The sequence below is a fragment of the Schistocerca serialis genome, chromosome 11 (assembly GCF_023864345.2).
Source record: "Schistocerca serialis cubense isolate TAMUIC-IGC-003099 chromosome 11, iqSchSeri2.2, whole genome shotgun sequence".
NCBI classification, from domain to species: Eukaryota; Metazoa; Arthropoda; class Insecta; order Orthoptera; family Acrididae; genus Schistocerca; species Schistocerca serialis.
This window is the reverse complement of record NC_064648.1, coordinates 190727538-190748011: the sequence shown is the minus strand read 5'-3', so window position 1 is coordinate 190748011 and position 20474 is coordinate 190727538. Positions and strand designations below refer to the sequence as shown.

The 20474-nt window shown below is 44.8% G+C and overlaps 1 protein-coding gene across 1 annotated transcript in view; it reads right to left on the bottom strand.

Annotated features, from left to right (window-relative positions):
• Window positions 1–17511, bottom strand: part of LOC126426638 (uncharacterized) — a 115185-nt gene extending 97674 nt beyond the window's left edge. Inside the window, exon 1 of the mRNA XM_050088525.1 lies at window positions 17358–17511. Within this exon, the coding sequence (XP_049944482.1) occupies window positions 17358–17511 (154 nt within the window). The remainder of the gene's footprint in view (window positions 1–17357) is intronic.
• Window positions 17512–20474: the final 2963 nt, after the last annotated feature.

Genomic DNA, 20474 nt, shown 5'->3' with positions numbered 1-20474 from the left:
CAACTCTTGACGTTTTCGGAATTGTGTGGATGACATTCTACACACCAACGTAAATAGTCGTTTTGTTGCCACTTCCCTCATCGTTTTTAATAATTCTGATGAGATGTTATCCAGCCCTTCTGCCTTATTTGATCTTAAGTCCTCCAAAGCTCCTTTAAATTCCGACTCTAATACTGGGTCCCCTACCTCTTCTAAATCGACTCCTGTTTCTTCTTCTATCACATCAGACAAATCTTCCCCCTCACAGAGACTTTCATTGTATTCTCTCCGCCTATCCGCTCTCTCCTCTGCATTTAACAGTGGAATTCCCGTTGCACTCTTAATGTTATCACCCTTGCTTTTAATGTCACCGAAGGTTCTTTTGACTTTCAGGTATGCTGCGTCAGTCCTGCCAACAATCATTTCTTTTTTGATTCTTTAACATTTTTCATGCACCCCTTTCGTCTTAGCTTCCCTACACTTCCTATTTATTTCGTTCCTCAGCGACTTGTATTTCTGTATTCCCTAGTTTCCCAAAACATTTTTGTATTTCCTCCTTTCATCGATCAATTGAAATATTTTTTCTGTTACCCTCCGTTTCTTCGCAGTTACCTTCTTTGTACCTGTATTTTCCTTCCCAGCTTTTGTTGTCGCCCTTTTTAGGGACGTCCATTCCTCTTCAACTGTACTGCCCACTGAGCTCTTCCTCATTGCTGTATCTATATATTTTCTACCCAACATGGAAGTTTGACGCTAGTTCCGCCACAGTTCGCTGCCCAGCCTACGATGTCCGACACCGGTAATGAGGGGTGGCTGCCCAACCTCTGGGTGTGGTTTCACTCTGGTTTCACCACGTATGAAGCCAGGCTGACAACACGCATTAAATATTGATAGACGTTTCGAGAAAGTATGCACTAAATACAGGACAGTGTTAAACAGATAATTTTAATACCCACTGTCGTAATGGATTCAGATGGCACGGAGCAGGAGAATTTCGACTGGCTGTCTATACACGATAATATGGTGTCTATCAGAATTGCAGCGTTATCCGAAATATCTCGTACTAGTGCAATATCTAACGCGAGCACAGAGTGTGTTGTCCAAATCGAAAACGTAGCTATTGTTCACTGATTTCATTGGCAATTTGGAGAATTCGAGCTGGCTAGGCAGATGTATGCACGCGCCGATGGGAAACTTTTCAGAACGATAGAGATGAGATACCGGTACGTCAGTGAGCGAGAGGTCTGTTCAAGGCTTCATGAGAGACACTGGACTGCACCTGTGGCACCTGAACTGCCGCTCACAGGAGCCCCAAGACTTGGCTCGTCTGTACGCTGGCGGCCAGCGGGGGTGGGTGCTGCCAACTCCAGAGCTTCAGTCCGGCCTGCTCTGCAGACTTGCAGCCTTTGCCGTCGACTTCCCGCCTGCCTTCCAACACGCTCTCACCTCCCGGAATGACACCCTCTTTACATCCCCCACCATGGCCTGTCTGCCCACATTTATACAGGAAAACAAAAATCCCCATCATTATAATGGACATACGACGGGTGTTCAGTAAGTAACGCAACACTTTTTCTCTGCCAACAGTTATGTTTTATTCAGGTTACCAAGACACCATACTATTCCCCAGTTCTCTGGCTCCTAAACTCTATTTCTGAACACAACGTCGGTTCAGTGCGACACCCTTACGCCGCCTCATTGGGAGGGCCTCATGGCACCACTCTACTGGGTGATGACGGAGCCAGCCTCCTGCTGCATCGATAATTTCCCCGTCATCCACGCACTGCTTCCTGTAGTGGTTATCCTTCATTGGGACAAACAGATGGCAATCGGAATGTGTGAGTTCCGTGATGTAGTATGCACGAGGAAGAACAGTCCCATGATGGTCTGTGAGCTCATTTCGGGTGTGTAGAATTGTCTAAGGCCTTACACAATCATGGATAACAACGGCGGCGTGTTTGTTGCTGTCAGAAGTAGTTCAACTTGCCGCCAAACTGAAGTAGATACTACCTGTGAGCTAGTGTGGGCGGAGGTCATTGTTGGCAACCGGTATACAATCATAATTGGATCCTTTAATCGACCTCCCAATTCAGATGATTCAGTTGTTGAAAGGTTCAAAGAAAACTTGAGTTTGATTTCAAACACCAACCCGACTAATACGATTATAGTTGGTGGTGACTTTAATTTAGCCTCGATATGTTGGCGAAAATACATGTTCAATTCCGGAGGTACGCATAAAACATCATCCGAAATTGTGCTAAACGCATTCCCTGAAAACTATTTCGAGCAGTTGGTTCGTGAGCCCACACGAATAGTAAACGGCTGTGAAAACACACGTGATCTCTTAGCAGCAAATAATCCTGAGTTAATAACGAGCATCATAACGGATACACGGATTACTGAACACAGGGTTGTCGTAGCGAGACAGAATATTGTAACACCCAAATCTTCCAAATATAAACGAAAAATATACCTATTCAAAAAAGCAGATAAAAATTCATTTGACACCTTCCTCACAGGCAATATCCACTCATTCCAAATTAATAATATCCGTGTAGACCAGATGTAGCTTGAATTCAAAGAAATAGTATCGGCAGCAACTGAGAGAGTTGTACCAAGTAAATTAACAAACGACGGAGCTGATCCTCCTTGGTACACAAAACAGGTGAGGAGACTGTTGCAGAAACAACGAAACAAACATGCAAAATTTAAACAGACGCAAAATCACCAAGATTGGCGATCTTTTACAAAAGCTCGAAATTTAGCGCGGACTTCAATGCGAGATACTTGCAATAGTTTCCACAACGAAACCTTGTCTCGAAACCTGGCAGAAAATCCAAAGAGATTCTGGTCGTATGTGAATTATATTGCCGGCCGGTGTGGCCGTGCGGTTCTAGGCGCGTCAGTCTGGAAGCGTGAGACCGCTACGGTCGCAGGTTCGAATCCTGCCTTGGGCATGGATGTGTGTGATGTTCTTAGGTTAGTTAGGTTTAAGTAGTTCTAAGTTCTAGGGGACTGATGACCTCAGCTGTTAAGTCCCATAGTGCTCAGAGCCATTTGAACCAGTTTTTTGAATTATGTTAATGGCAAGAAACAATCAATGCCTTCTCTGCGCGATAGCAACGGAGATACTATCGAAGGCAGTGCTGCCAAAGCAGAGTTACTAAACATAGTCTTCCGAAATCCCTTCACAAAAGAAGACGAAGTTAATATCGCAGAATTCGTATCAAGAACAGTTGCCAACATGAGTAACGTAGAAGTAAATATCCTCGGAGTAGTAAAGCAACTTGAATCACTTAATAAAAGCAAGTCTTCTGGTCCAGACTGTACACCAATTAGGTTCCTTTCGGAGTATGCTGATGCATTAGCTCCATACTTAACAATCATATAAAATCGTTCTCTCGACGAAAGATCCGTACCTAAGGACTGGAAAGTTGCACAGGTCACACCAATATTCAAGAAAGGTAGTAGGAGTAATCCACTAAATTACAGGCCCATATCGTTAACGTCGATATGGAGCAGGATTTTGGAACATATAGCCTGTTGTGTTCTAACATTATGAATTACTTCGAAGAAAACGGCCTATTGACACACAGTCGACATGGACTTAGAAAAGATCGTTCTTGTGAAACAGAACTAGATGTTTACTCGCCCGAAATGTTGAGTGCTATTGACAAGGTATTTCAGATTGATTCCGTATTTCTGGATTTCCGAAAGGTTTTTGACACTGTACCACACAAGCGGCTTGTAGTGAAATTGCGTGCCTATGGAATATCATCTCAGTTATGTAACTGGATTCATGATTTCATGTCAGAGAGATCTCAGTAATTGACGGAAAGTCATCGAGTAAAACAGAAGTGATTTCTGGCGTTCCCAAGTTAGTGTTATATCTATATAAACGATTTGGGAGACAATATGACCAGCCGTCTTAGGTTGTTTGCATATGTCGCTGTCGTTTATCGACTAATAAAGTCATCAGAATATCAAAAGAAATTACAAAACGATTCAGAAAAGATATCTGATTGGTGTGAATATTGGCAATTGACCCTAAATAACGAAAAGTGTGAGGTCACCCACATGAGTGCTGATACGAATCCGTTAAACTTCGGTTACACGATAAATCAGTCAAATCTAAAGGCCGTAAATTCAACTAAAAACCTAGGAATTACAATTACGAAGAACTTGAATTGTAAGAAACTCATAGAAAATGTCGTGGGGGAAGCCTAACCAAAGACAGCGATTCATTGGCAGGACACTTAGAAAATGTAACAGATTCACTAAGGAGACTGATTACACTACACTTGTCCGTCCTCTTTTAGAATACTGCTGCGCTGTCTGGGATCCTTACCAGATAGAATTGGCGGAGTACATCGAAGAAGCTGAAAAAAGGACAGCACGTTTTTTATCATAGCGAAATATGGGGAAGTGTTACTGAAATGGTACAGGATTTGGGCTGGACATCATTAAAACAAAGTCGTTTTCCGTTCCGACGGAGTCTTCTCACGAAATTCCAGTCACCAACTTTCTCTTCCAAATGCGAAAATATTTTATTGAGACCGACCTACATAGGGAAAAACGGTCACCACGACAAAATAAGGGAAATCAGAGTTCATACGGATAGGTATTCGTTCTTTTCGCGCGCTACACGAGATTGGAATAATAGAGAATTGTGTAGGTGGTTCGATGAACCCTCTGACAGGCACTTAAATGTGATCTGCAGAGGATCCATGTAGATGTAGATGTAGATTTTTGTGACGGCAAACATGCAGAAGTCGTTTCTTCAGTTCACTGAATGTAGCGCAGTACGCTTCAGATTTGACCTTCGCCCCATGAGGGAGGAGATCAAACAGAATAACCCCTTCAGAATCCGACAAGACGGACGCCGTTACTTTACCAACTGACGGTATGGCTTTCAGTTTTTTCTTCAGAAGTGGGGTTGTGTGGCGCCACTCCATGGATTGCCGTTTTTTCTTCGTTTCGAAGTGATGAATCCAAGTTTCATAGCATGTGCCGATGTCCGACAAAAAATTGTAACTATCAGTTACGTAATGTGCAAGCATTTCCGCACAGACGGTCCTTCCATGAAGTTAAAATCTTCTGGGCTATTAGGCCACTTCATATTTCCTCTAAAATAATCGACGTTTCGACCCCTCTGCTGGGATCTTCTTCAGGATCTTCCCGTGTCCACTGCTGCTAGAACACTCTTTCTGTTAGGCGACGAGGAAGCCAGGAGGCGCACATCTTTGAGTAGTTCACCTGGTGGACGAGTGTGTCAGCGCTAACAACACGGACGTCCAGTTCTGCAGCGAGATGTCTGAGTGTGATCCGTCCATCATCTCGAATGAGAGTGTCCGCACGTTTCAACACTGCAGGAGTCACAGCTGTGTGTGGACGGCCGGCACGCGGCAGATCCGAAGGTCTTGTGCGACCTTGTTGCGATGACGTTAGATGCCTCGCCCAACGACTCCCCGTGCTTTCGTTTACTTGTAAGAGGTCCACGATTAAGGAATTTGTTGCTGGCGCACTCGAGCAGATGTAATTTCGATGGATTGCTCGCGCTGCCTGCGATATGTAAGCTATAGGAGAATCTCAGACCAAAGAGCAGTGTTGACTGCAGTAGGAACTGTGTAGCAGTAGGAGTAAGTAGTTGCTAGCGAGCAGTCTGGTCTGGTGTATCGTGTTGGCTGGGCCGGTCGTGGTGGAGCGATGGCGGAGCCTGAGCGTTGTAGTATAAGGTAAAAGCAGCCTCGCGCATTTGTAGTATTGTTATATCAAGTCCCATGTAAATGTTTAAAAAAAATCTCTTAATAATAATCTTTCTCATAAAAAGTAACTTTGACAATCATTCATTTCAATTTAAAGAATTTACTAATTTCTCCAATCCTTGGTCATCCCGATTATTGAAAAGAAAAATCATTTCTTTCTTTTTATACATGACAAATGTATCGGCCAGAATTGCACTTGGCTGCGCCAGAAAAATTTCTTATAGGAGCAGATATATACGCGTTATCCGGCGACCTAATTAAGGTAAGATTTTTCAATTTATTCAGAATGAATTTTCAGGGCCATGACGCAGCACTGCTGACGTCCAAAATTTACCAGTTTAAATTCACAGTCGTTATTGAAAGGTTATAAATGAGCGACAATTTTATTGAGAGATTAGTCACATTTTTATTATTGGTAGGTTACGGAATTTATCTGTTGGTAGGTTACGCTAAATGTCAATGTTATGGTTACATTTTTTACTGTTGCGAGGTTTCGGAACTTTTACTGTTGAGAGGTTACACTAAATGTGAATCTTATTCATATTATTCTACTGTGGGGAGGTCACACACTGCCACGTCACCGTAGACATTCTGCACGCGCCTGTCAGTGTCTGCGACGCTCTGGTGTTCCGCCAGTAGAAATTATAAATTCTCTCTGCTTGGAACGCACCTCTGTTACAGACGCCATTTTAAAGGCTACGTATTATCCCCCACCACCTATCGGAGCTCCATGAGACAATAGGCGGGAATATTCCAATATGTAGCATACAAAAGTCCGTATTTTTTCAATCAAAATTTTCCGAGAAAAATTGTGTTGCATTACTTATTGAACGCCCCTAGTGTAGTGGTTTTAATTTCAGTGATACGCCTCTGAGCTGCATACGTTGAATATCTCGTCACGTATATTTACTTGACGATCTGCCGCCATTCCTTGTTTTTTACTCGTGTAAGAGAGTCAGAGTGTTACAGTGTTTTTCCACCTACACTTACACATTTGACAGTAAGCTAATACGATAGCTGATTACTCAACAGTCTTCGGATCGGTTAAAACAATAATCCAACAGGATCTGCCTTTATGTGTAGTAGTGTGGCTGACAAATGAGTACACGCCGGAAATGAAGCAGCAGTCAGAGCACTGAATGGCAGCAAGTGGACCCACAGTAAATAAAAAAAAAAGAAAAAAATTATTTTCATCTGCCTAAAAATTTATGGTCAGATTATTCTACCACGCAAAAGACATTCTCCCCGCTAGTTCCGTTACGAAGGATAGGAGAATATTTTAAAAGGGCGACTCAAGTCCCCTTTAGGAAAAGCACCGAGAAAGAGCAATAAGAGCCCTAGATTAAGAAATACAGGAGAAGATTTAATGTCTCTGTAAGCAAACAACGCTGAGCCCGTGAGAAGCGACCTCGGAGCCTTCCGATAAAGTTTATCTCGGTTGAGAGATAATCTCGCGAGAGAACATTTAAGCTGTTTCGTACCTGCTCCGTGTTACTGTTCGTTGCGATGTTCCTCGCAGTCGGTAGCACTGTCGTGAAGTAAACTAACGAAGCGAGGCCTCTGATAGGCAGCTATCATCAACAGCCGAAACATCGGGATGCCATCATAGTGTGTACATTGCAGATAATCAGTGCGAGCTTTACAGTAATGTGCATGAGATATTAATAAACTTGTAAATGCAGAAAGCTTCGAGGTCCTAATCGACACACAGATCTTGGCTGCATTGTGTCCAAGAGCCAGCGAATCCACTTCGCACGCAGCACAGCCCACTGTGTAGTTTGGTACGACTGCGTGGCCTCTCGTCTGATCAATGTCCTCGTCATTTGTTTGGAGAAGGCTGGAAGTTTACTGGATCGGAGTAGCGTCACAGTGGCTGAAAGACATTGCCTGACATTTTTTACAACATAATTAATCATTAATACTTGTAAGTAAGTAATTCCCGACGTTGCCCAAAATGTTTAATATCTGTCAAGAAATTGATTGGCCCTGTGACTTGTTGATACCCACAGCGAAAGCAACCGCGCTTGGGAAACAGCAATCAACTTTTTTTCTTCCTTACTGTTGCTTCCCCCTCCTCCCCCCCCCCCCCCCCACCCCGACGTATGGGCTTTGGTTGGATCGTCAGGGGATACTATTTGCCGGGCTTCAGTCACATGAGAGGAAAAATTTTAGAAAAGTATTACAAAAGCAGTTGCAATAAAAGACAGATCGACAGCTGTGTAAGTCAAAATACAGGAAGTTGATTTAGTAATTAATTAAATTACAGATACAGATGAATCGAAAATGAGAGTCGCATACGAATATACAGGGTGAGTCACCAACTATTGCCACCAAGAATAACTCCGAAAGTATGATAGTAGCTGAAAAGTTTGTGGGGCAGATGTTGCATGGGACAACGGCGGCCATAATACGACGTTGGTGTTTTGTTGCTAGGTGGTGTCGCGTCAGAGATATGAAGGACAACTTCGTTTTCTTAAATGGGATGCTATAGTTTGGCACTTATTAGCTCACAGCGGCTATCGAGACGAATCGAATGACGTGTAACAGTAAGGTCTTTGAAGATCAACGAAGGTCAAAAACGCGGCACGAACGTCCATGTACAGAAGGTGTTCGAACTGATGACCATTGGTATCAAGTCAGTGCTGCAATCTTCTTATCATGGATTGAGTGGTATTCCTTCTCACTTCGGCACTTGTCGAACCACATGCTCTGACAATTCTCTCTCGCATATCTTCAGCTGTAGTAGAACGTCTTTATAAACAATGTCCTTTATGAATCCCCACAAGAAAAACTCCAGGGTGTCGAGTCTGGCGAACGAGCCGCCCACGACTCGTCTCCTCCGCGTCCAATCCAACCATCTGGGAATTGTCTCTGCAACTCATTTCTGGCCATCAGCGAAAAATGTGTCGGACACGCAAAGTGTCGATACTACATTCTGTTCCTAAAGGTATTTCTTCCAATAACAGACCTAATGTTTCTTCCAGTAACATGGTGTACTTCCTAACATTAGGATTTCATTCGATGAAATAGGGGCCTGTAATTCTGTCCAGAATCCCACACCGTACAGTAACCGACCACGGTTTTTGGTGTGCAACTTGCCGCAGCCAACATGGATTTTCAGTTGCCCAGTAATGTATGTTATGCGAATTAATCAATTTGCGCATACAATTCTTCATTTGAGGAAGAGAACCACATTTGTAACTTTTTTATATCGTAAGATGGCATGCTGTTGTATATGCGTATAAATCAGTTCAAATGATACTTTCTTAAACTTTCCGTGTGACTTGATTATTTAATTGTTCAAATGGCTCAGAACACTATGGGACTTAACTTCTGAGGTCATCAGTCCCCTAGAACTTGCAACTGCTTGAACCTAACTAACCTAAGCACATCACACACATCAATGCCCGAGGCAGGATTCGAACCTGCGGCCGTAGCGGTCGCGCGGTTCCAGACTGTAGCGCCTAGAACCGCTCGGCAACTCCGGCCGGCGATTATTTAATATTAAGCTAAAAGTAAAGATAGCTCAAGATAGCTTTAGCGCCCCTCCTTGAGGTTTTCCTGTATCCGCCACTGCTCGTGTGTAGGTATGTGTACAAGTTTCTGAAAAGAGCCACAGGTCGCAGTTAGTATTATGTATCTACCGGTTTCGCTCTCCAAATGACAATACCAGCTCTTGATAAAAATATATGTAGCCTACGTCCTCCCAAATTTTCACTATGGCATCATGTAGAAATTTGAAGTAGATCGGCGAAGAACTTTTAGAGTTATTTCGCAAAAACCTTTCCTCTATATGTACCACAAACACATATATTTAAAGTCAGATTACGAAATATTATGCAGACAGTGACCTTCCTCTTCCCTTGAAGGTAAAGTGTGCAAAATTTCATGAAGATCGGAATAATACTGTAGATTTGTATGAATTACAATGAAACGAACACTATACACCGTGTATCATAATAAATAGTGTAAACACATACAGTTGAAAGTACACGATACTAGAAGCAAAAAAGTCTCAGGAAACATGGGGTCGATAATGGATACCTTAAGAACTACGAGCAGTTTTTCATCTTCGATACTATGAAGCAAATTTCTTCTACTGCAAGCTCTTTGCTTTCCACATTTTGGGAAGTAGTAGTAGGGACCAAAACAAGAAAAAGTGTCCAGTAAACATTGGCTCTAAAATGCACACCTTAAGAGCTATGAACACGTGCTCCTCTTCGCTACTTGGAAACACAACTCTTCTAATGAACAATTGCTTATAACTTTACAGGTTTGCATTTTATAGCAAATGTTACTAGACATACTTCCCAAAATGTGGAAAGCAAAGAGCCTGCAGTAGGTGAGACCTGCTTCACAGTATCGAAGATGGAGAATTGCTCGTAGCTCTTAAGGTATACATTTACGACGCTATGTTTACTGAGACTTTTTTACTTCTAGTGTCGTGTACTTTGAACTACATACGTTTACACTAGTAATTATGATCCACAATATATATATATATATATATATATATATATATATATATATATATATATATATGTGTGTGTGTGTGTGTGTGTGTGTGTATAGATTATTATAACTATGATGTTTGCCGCCCCTTCTCTGGGTGATCCGCGATCTACATGACTGTATGCAGGCAGGAGGTCTTCTCAAGTACCGCTCCACCCCTCACAGCTACGGCCTGCTGTAAGCACCACGCAGTCTGGCTCGCCATGTCAGCTAAGCACGTTCACCGGCCATTGGAAAACACTGGTAGCTCTACAAACCACTGCTCGAAATAACAGAGGGCACTGGAAAACTAATATAGCGACTGGAAACGGCTGTAGCTGTTCAATGCACACCAGTACATACCGACAGGAATTGCAGAGAATATACACTGGAGCCGTTGATGACTGGAAACGTGTTTTCTGGTCGGGCGACTCCCGTTTCAAATTGTATCGAGTGGATGAACGTGTACGAGTATGGAGACAACCTCATGAATGTTTAGAGTCGGTGGCATGCAAGAAACTTATTTCGAAATACCACTGAATGCTTTCTTAGAAAACTATTTCGAACTGTTAGTTCAGGAGCGCACTCGAAGTGTTAATGGTTTAGAAACTATATTTTAACTCTTAGCAGCAAATAAAGGTGAACCAATAGAGAGCACAATAGCGGATACACAGATTAGTGACTACAAGGCTGTTGTAGTGAGACTGAATACCGTAACACCTAAACCCACCAAAAATATGCCATGTTATCAGAAGTATCTGGACACTTGGCTGAAAACGACTTACAAGTTCGTGGTAATGCTGGAATCCACCCTCAGCCTTGATGACAGCTTCCACTCTCGCAGGCGTACGTTCAGTCAGGTGCTGAAAGTTTTCTTGGGGAGTGGCAGCCTATTCTTCACGGAGTGCTACATTAAGGAAAGGTATCGATGTTAGTCGGTGAGGCTGGGCAAGAAGTCGGTGTTCCAAGACATCCTAAAGGTATTCTGTAGGATTCAGGTCATGACTCTGTGCAGCCCAGTCCATTACAAGGATGCTATTGTCGTGTAGCCACTCCGCCACAGGCCGTGCATTATGAACAGGTGCTCGATCGTGTTTTAAGCGTAAATCACCATTCCCCCAATTTCTCTTCAACAGTGGGAACTACAAAGATGCTTAGAGCCGGCCGGAGTGGCCGAGCGGTTCTAGGCGCTACAGTCTGGAACCGCGCGACGGCTACGGTCGCAGGTTCGAATCCTGCCTCGGGCGTGGATGTGTGTGATAGCCTTAGGATAGTTAGGTTTAAGTAGTTCTTAGTACTAGAGGACTGATGACCTTAGAAGTTAAGTCCCATAGTGCTCAGAGCCATTTGAACCATTTTTGAAGATGCTTAAAACATCAGTGTTGGCCTGTGCTGTGACAGTGCCACGAAAAACAACAAGGAGTTCAAGCCCCCTTCATGAACAACACGATCAGACCATAACACCACCGCCTCCGAATTTTACTGTTGGCACTACACACGCTGGCAGATGACTTTCACTGGGCGTTCGCCATACCCACACCCTGCCATCGGATCGCCACATTGTGTACCGTGATTCGTCACTCCACACAACGTTTTCCCACTGTTCAGTCGTCCAATGTTTACGCTCCCTACACCAAGCGACGCGTCGTTTTGTATTTACCGGTCTGATGTGTGTCTTATGAGCTGCCGCTCGAGCACGAACTCCAAGTTTTCGCACCTCCCGCCGAACTGCCACAGTACCTGCAGTGGATCCTGATGCAGTTTGGAATTCCTGTGTGATGGTTGGATAGATGCCTGCCCATTACACGTTACGACCCTCTTCAACTGTCAGCGGTCTCTGTCAGTCAACAGACGAGGTCGGGCTGTACGCTTGTGTGCTGTGCGTGCCCCTTCACGTTTCCACTTTACTATCGCATCGGAAACAGTGGACCTAGGGACGTTTAGGAGTGTGGAAATCTCGCGTACAGACGTATGACACAAGTGACACCCAATCACCTGACCACGTTTAAGGTCGGTGAGTTTCGCAAGGCGCCCCATTCTGCTCTCTCACGATGTCTAATGACTACTGACGTCGCTGATATGGAGTACCTGGCAGTAGGTGGGAGCACAATGCATCAAATATGAAACACGCATGTTTTTGGCATGTCCGGATGCTTTTGAGCACATAGTGTACATGCAAAATACATCTACTTAAACAAGCAGATAAAAATCCGCTTCACGCAATTTCCACTCTTTTCGATCGCAATATCTAAATACAGACAAGACGGAGTTTGAATGCCAGGAAATGGCATCGACCGCAGTTGAGAGATGCGTATCAAACAGATTCCCCACGATACACAAAACATATCAGAACGGTGTAGCAGAAGCAACAGAAAAAAGCACACAAATTTTTAAAAGAACGAAAGAACACCTAGATCGTCAAAGTTATACAGAAGCTCGAAATTTAGCGGGAACTTCGATGGAACATGTCTTGAATAGTTTTCTAAAAATCTGAATGAAAACTGAGAGATTCCGATCATACACTCCTGGAAATTGAAATAGGAACACCGTGAATTCATTGTCCCAGGAAGGGGAAACTTTATTGACACATTCCTGGGGTCAGATACATCACATGATCACACTGACAGAACCACAGGCACATAGACACAGGCAACAGAGCATGCACAATGTCGGCACTAGTACAGTGTATATCCACCTTTCGCAGCAATGCAGGCTGCTATTCTCCCATGGAGACGATCGTAGAGATGCTGGATGTAGTCCTGTGGAACGGCTTGCCATGCCATTTCCACCTGGCGCCTCAGTTGGACCAGCGTTCGTGCTGGACGTGCAGACAGCGTGAGACGACGCTTCATCCAGTCCCAAACATGCTCAATGGGGGACAGATCCGGAGATCTTGCTGGCCAGGGTAGTTGACTTACACCTTCTGGAGCACGTTGGGTGGCACGGGATACATGCGGACGTGCATTGTCCTGTTGGGACAGCAAGTTCCCTTGCCGGTCTAGGAATGGTAGAACGATGGGTTCGATGACGGTTTGGATGTACCGTGCACTATTCAGTGTCCCCTCGACGATCACCAGTGGTGTACGGCCAGTGTAGGAGGTCGCTCCCCACACCATGATGTCGGGTGTTGGCCCTGTGTGCCTCGGTCGTATGCAGTCCTGATTGTGGCGCTCACCTGCACGGCGCCAAACACGCATACGACCATCATTGGCACCAAGGCAGAAGCGACTCTCATCGCTGAAGACGACACGTCTCCATTCGTCCCTCCATTCACGCCTGTCGCGACACCACTGGAGGCGGGCTGCACGATGTTGGGGCGTGAGCGGAAGACGGCCTAACGGTGTGCAGGACCGTAGCCCAGCTTCATGGAGACGGTTGCGAATGGTCCTCGCCGATACCCCAGGAGCAACAGTGTCCCTAATTTGCTGGGATGTGGCGGTGCGGTCCCCTACGGCACTGCGTAGGATCCTACGGTCTTGGCGTGCATCCGTGCGTCGCTGCGGTCCGGTCCCAGGTCGACGGGCACGTGCACCTTCCGCCGACCACTGGCGACAACATCGATGTACTGTGGAGACCTCACGCCCCACGTGTTGAGCAATTCGGCGGTACGTCCACCCGGCCTCCCGCATGCCCACTATACGCCCTCGCTCAAAGTCCGTCAACTGCACATACGGTTCACGTCCACGCTGTCGCGGCATGTTACCAGTGTTAAAGACTGCGATGGAGCTCCGTATGCCACGGCAAACTGGCTGACACTGACGGCGGCGGTGCAGAAATGCTGCGCAGCTAGCGCCATTCGACGGCCAACACCGCGGTTCCTGGTGTGTCCGCTGTGCCGTGCGTGTGATCATTGCTTGTACAGCCCTCTCGCAGTGTCCGGAGCAAGTATGGTGGGTCTGACACACCGGTGTCAATGTGTTCTTTTTTCCATTTCCAGGAGTGTATGTAAAGTACAGTAGCAGCAAGACGCAATCAATACCTCCACTGCGCGTTAACAATGGTGATGTTAGTGATGACAGTGCCAGTAAATAAGAGTTACTAAACATCGTTTCCCGACATTCGTTCACCGAAGAAGTCGAGGTAAATATACCAGAATTCGAATAAAGAACAACTGTCAACATGAGTAACTTAGAAGTAGTTGTCCTCGCTGTAGCGAAGCAGCTCAAATCTATTAAGAAACGGAACTCTTCTAGTCCCGACTGTATACCAGCCAGGTTCCTTACAAAGTATGCTGATGCAACAGCTCCGTACTTAGAAGTCGCGTACAACCGCCCGCTCCACGAAAGATCCGTACCCGAAGACTGGAAAGTTGCACGAGTCACACCAATACTAAGAACGGAAGCAGGAGTAATCCTGTGCATTGCAGATCCACATTAGTAGCGACGATTTGCAGTATGATTTTGAAGATGCTCTGTGTTCGAACATCATGAATCACCTGGAAGAAGGCGTTTTATCGAGAGATAACTAACACATATTCAGTAAATATTGTTCTTGTGAAGAAACAACACGCTCTTTATCCTCACGAAGTAATAAGTGATATCGAAAGGGGATGTCAAATTGATTTAATACTTTTATGTTTTCAGAAGGCTTTTGACACTGTTCCCCACAGACGGAATGTTATCAAATTACGTGTGTCTCAGTTGTGCGAGTGGATTCGTGATTTCATGTCGGAAAGGTCATAGTTCGTAGTAATCGACGGAAACTCTTCGAGTAATTCCAAAGGAATATTTATAGGACCTCTGTTGTTCCTCATCTACATGAATCATTTAGGAGACAATCTGAACAGCCCACAAAGATTTTTCATCTGCATCTACATCCACACGGGTAAATCACATTTAAGTGCTTGGCAGAAGGTTCATCGAACCACTTTCACAATAATTGTGTATTATTCCAATCTCGTACAGCGCGGAGGAAACGCACACCTATATCTTTCAGTGCGAATTCTAATTTCCCTTATTTTCTTATGGTTATCGTAGGTCAGCGTAAGCAAAATATTTTCACATTCTGAGGAGAAAGTTGCTGATTGAAATCTCGTGAGAAGATTCCGTAGCAACGAAAAACGCCTTTGTTTTAATGATGTCCAGCCCAAATCCTGTTCATTTCAGTGACACCCTCTCCCATATTTCGCGATTATACAAAACGTGCTGCCCTTCTTTGAACTTTTTCGATGTACTCTGTCAATCCTATCTGGTAAGGATCCCACACCGCGCAGCAGTATCCTAAAAGATGACGGACAAACGTAGTGCACGCAGTCTTTTGAGTAGACCTGTTACATGTTCTAAGTGTGTTGCCAATGAAACGCAGTCTTCGGTTAGCCTTCCTCACAATATTTTCTATGTGTTCCTTCAAATTTAAATTGTTGGTTATTGTGATTCCTAGTTATATAGTGGAAGTTAGCGGTGCTTAGATTTGACTGATTTATCGTGTAACCGAAGTTTAACGAATTCTTTATAGCACTCATGTCGATGATCTCACACTTTTCATTATTTAGCGACAATTACCAATTTTCGCACTGTACCGATATTTTTTCTAAATCGTTTTACAATTCGTTTGGATCTTCTGATGACCTTATTAATCGATAAACATCATCTGGAAACAAAGCCAAGGCGGCTGCTCAGACTGTGGCTCTGAGCACTATGCGACTTAACTTCTGAGGTCATCAGTCCCCTAGAACTTAGAACTAATTAAACCTAACTAACCTAAGGACATCACACACATCCATGCACGAGGCAGGTTTCGAACCTGTCACCGTAGCGGTCACGCGGTTCCAGATTGAAGCGCCTAGAACCGCACGGCGCCGGCGCTCAGACTGTCTCCCAAATAGTTTACGTAGATGAGGAACAGCAAAGGGCCGATAACAGTACCTTGGGGAACGCTAGAAATCACTTCATTTTACTCGATGACTTTCCGTCAGTTACTACGAATTGCGACCTCTCTGACAGGAAATCACGAATCCAGTCGCATAATTGAAACGATATTCCGTCAGCACGCTATTTCACTACAAGCCACTTGCTGCTGATGCTTTAATTTATTATTGTCGTAAAGTCATCAGATGATCAAAAAAAATTTCAAAATGATTTAGTCAAGATATTTGTGTGATTTGAAAAGTGGCAACTGACTCTAAATAATGGAAAGTGTGAAGTCATTAACATGAGCAGTAAAATATGTCCGCGAAATTTCAGTAACACGATAAATTGCGGAAATCTAATTGAGTTACACAATTAGAGATTAGGATTATGAGTAAATTAAATTGGAAATGTCACATAGGTAATGTGTGTGGGAAGGCTAACCAAAGGCGTCTATTTATTGGCAGAAGATTATAAAGCTGCAGCAGGTCCACTAGAGAGACTGCCTGCACTACACTTGTCCGCCCTTTTCCGCAATATTGCTGTATTGAGTGGGATTCTTACCAGGTAGAATTGACGGACATCGTAAATGTCCAAAGAAGGGCACTCGTTCTGTATTAGCACGAAATAGGGGAGAGTGTGCCACGGATATAATAGCCGGCCGGGGTGGCCGAGCGGTTCTAGGCGCTACAGTCTGGAACCGCGCGACCGCTATGGTCGCAGGTTCGAATCCTGTCTCGGGCATGGGTATGTGTGATGTCCTTAAGTTACTTAGGTTTAAGTAGTTCTAAGAACTCCCATAGTGCTCAGAGACATTTGAATCACTTGAACGGATATAATACAGGAATTGGGGTGGCTGCCATGAAAAAAAAAAAAGACCTTTCACGTTAAGGCAGGTTCTTCTCATGAAACTGCAATCACCAGCTTTCTCCTCAGAGTGTGGGAATATCTTTTTTGGCGCCCACCTACACAGAGAAGACGAAGAGAAATCAGGGTTCACATGGAAAGATTTAAATGTTCATTTCTCCCGCAGGCTGTTTGAGAGTGGAACACTAGCCACGTAACTTGAAGGTACAATGTAGTTCGATGAACTGCTTAAATATGAATTGTAGAGTGATCATATAGATATAGACGTACAGGTAGTCCTTCACTGGTGGCCTGTGAACGTTTTACCTTGTTTCACAGCACTATGTGCAAGTCAAGCCGCCTGTTTGAGTACATAACTGTGCAACTGCGTAACGTCGAGTGAATCGACGCTGTACGAAGATGTACTCACCGAGGTCTTGGCAGTACGTCTCCCACATCAGTCCATCGCCGTAACTCATTTCGTCGGTGACGCTGGCGACGTGGTTACAGACACAGTCGAGCACCGAGGTGTTATTTGCTGCCAGCAAAACCAGCAGCGACGTAGCTACGCCCGCTGGGTCCATTGTCAGCTACTCACGCAGAGGTGCGAACGAACACAGGCGGTGCGTACCGCAGGGAGCACTGACTGAGTGTGCGCTACGTGCAGCGGAAGTGTTTCCGCAGGAAGGTTAAACCGCAGGAAGCGTGACGTCTCCCACCCGTGACTCGCTCATTTTTCCCTTTACTTTATCAGACATCAACTGCGGACACGCATTCGTCACAAAAGAGTATTTGATTCACAAATACGCCTGCAACGTGGACTTAGGACGACATCGAGTTACACTAAGAGACTTGTAGCAGATGTCCAGGCGTACTGATTTACTATTCCGACACAAAAATCTCATGACGTGCCAGTCTTTAATAATGAATTGGGAACTGATGCATATTCAAGTGCCAAAGAAACTGGTACACCTGCCTAACATCATGTAAGGCACCAGCGAACACGCAGAAGTGCCGCATACACTCGACTAATGTCTGAAGCAGTGCTGGAAGGAATGAACACCATAAGTCCGCAAGAGGGAGTGGAGATATCTTCTGGGTAGCACGTTGCAGCACATACCAGATGTGGTCAGTGATGTTCATGTCTGGGGAGTTTGGTGGCCAGCGGAGGTGTTTAAACCCATAAATGTGTTCCCGAAGCCACTCTGTAGTAATTCTCGACGTGTGGGACGTCGCATTGTCCTGCTGGAATTGCCCGAGTCCGTCGGAATGGAAAATGGACATGAATGGATGCAGGTCATCAGGCAAGGTGCTTACGTACGTGTCACCTGTCAGTGTCGTATATAGACGTATCAGAGGTCCCATATCACTCCAAGTACACATGCCCCACATCCTTACAGAGCCTCCAGCAGCTTGAACCCTCGCTACTGACACGCAGGGATTCATGAGGTTGTCTCCATACCTGCACACATCCATCCGTCGCTAGAACTTGAAACGACACTCGTCCGTCCAGGTAACATGTTTCCAGCCATCAACAGCCCAACGTCTCTGTTGACGGGCCCTGGCGAGGAGTAAAGCTTTGTGTTGTGCCGTCATCAAGGGTAGACGAGTAGGCCTTTGGTTCCAAAAGACCATATCGATCATGTTTTGTTGAATGGTTCGCACGCCGATACTTGTTGATGGTGCAGCACTGAAATCTGCAGCAATTTGCATAAGTGTTGCACTTCTGTCACGTTAAACTATTCTCTTCAGTCGTCGTTGGTACCGTTCTTGCAGGATGTTTTGTCGGCCGCAGCGATGTCGGAGATTTGATGTTTTACCCGATTGCTGATATTCACGGTACACTCGCGATATGATCGTACGGGGAAAACTCCTCACTTCCTATCTACCTTGGAGATGCTGTGTTCCATCGCTCGTACGCCGACAAACTCACTTAAATGTTGATAACCTGCCACTGTAGCTGCAATAACCAATATAATGATTGCGCCAGACACTTGTTGTCTTACATGGGAGCTGCCGACCGCAGCGCCGCGTTCTGCTTATTTACATATCTCTGTATTTGAATATGCATGCCCATAACAGTTTCTTTCCCGCTTCATTGTAGATCTGCAAAGAGCGTTCAAAAAGTTTTGCACAGTGGTCGCTAATTTTTTTATTTTTTGCAGGAGGAGAGTTAAATTTTTTGTGAACGTACTTGGAACATTCAGCTATAACTTGGTATATAAAAGTATTTCCTTTCATTTACAGGTGAGCCATAATGGACCGTGAAGTAGATGTCAGGTGGCGACTACGGTCGATGATGGAGTTCCCCTTTCAAGACAGGCGATGACTCTGCCACATTGATTCAGAGGAAGTTTCTCCCTGTTAATGGGGAGGATACTGTGAATCGCAGCAGTATCCAGCGGTGGTTGCAGAGGTTTAAAGAAGTTGATTTCTCTTTACTGGGAAATCCACGATGCGGTAGACCATCCATGGCAGTGAGTGATGTGAATAAGGAGACCATTGACCAAATCATCCAAAAGACAGATGTGTGACGACACGACAGATTGGTGAAATGACTCGTTTGTCATTGGGTAGTGTGGTATCACTGGTACAGTCACTAGGGTACAGAAAAGTCTCTGCACGTTGGGTGCCTAGATTACTGACAAGCGAAATGAAACCGATGAGGAAGAATGTGTGCTAGGGTCTCATGAAGACCTTTACCGAAGAGTGGAAACAGTGTCTTGACGGCATCATTACATAGGATTAAACATGCTTGTTTTTGTCCGAACCTGAGAACAAAGTACAATCCATGGAGCGGCGCCGTCCGGGTTTCCCTCGGGAGAAGAAAAAAAGACGTTCACGAACAAGAGGGTGAAAGGTGATGACCTCGTTCTTCCGGGATCAGTGTGGTGTCGTTTTCATTGACTTTTTGGAACCTAGCTCCACAGTTAATCGGGACCATTACTGTTTGTCAATGGACAAGCTGCGACGTGCCATCAAGACCCACAGACCACAGCTTCAACGTCAGTTCTTCAGACTACACCGTGACAATGGCAAACCCCATACAGTTCTTATGCCTCAGAAAAAAATGAGGACAATGGGTTGGAAAATTGATCCTCATCCTCCCTACAGTGCGGATTTTTACCTCTTTGATCGTCAGAAGGCCCGCCTGCGCGGTAAAACATTTGATAGTGGGACTTATTTCCTGTGTCACGCGATGGTTAATAGTCAATCCCCAGAATTTTACAAAAGTGCATAGTAAGAACGTTGGGCCAGATGCGTCACAGCTGATGGAGGCTACACAGTGTAGGCTCAATGTAGAGCTAAATGTTCCAAGTATGTTCACAAAAAATTTCATTCTCCTCCTTCAAAAAATAAAAAAAAGAGACGACTGTGCAATACTTTATAACGCCCTTTGTGCTTTATATCAATTCGAAATTGCGAATATGGACAACCATAAGCTGTGGAGTGGAATGATGACAGTGAAAGTTTGTGCCGGACCGGGACTCGAACCCGGACGTCCCACTCGTCGCGAGTGGCCGCCTTGCCATTAGGCTATCCGAGC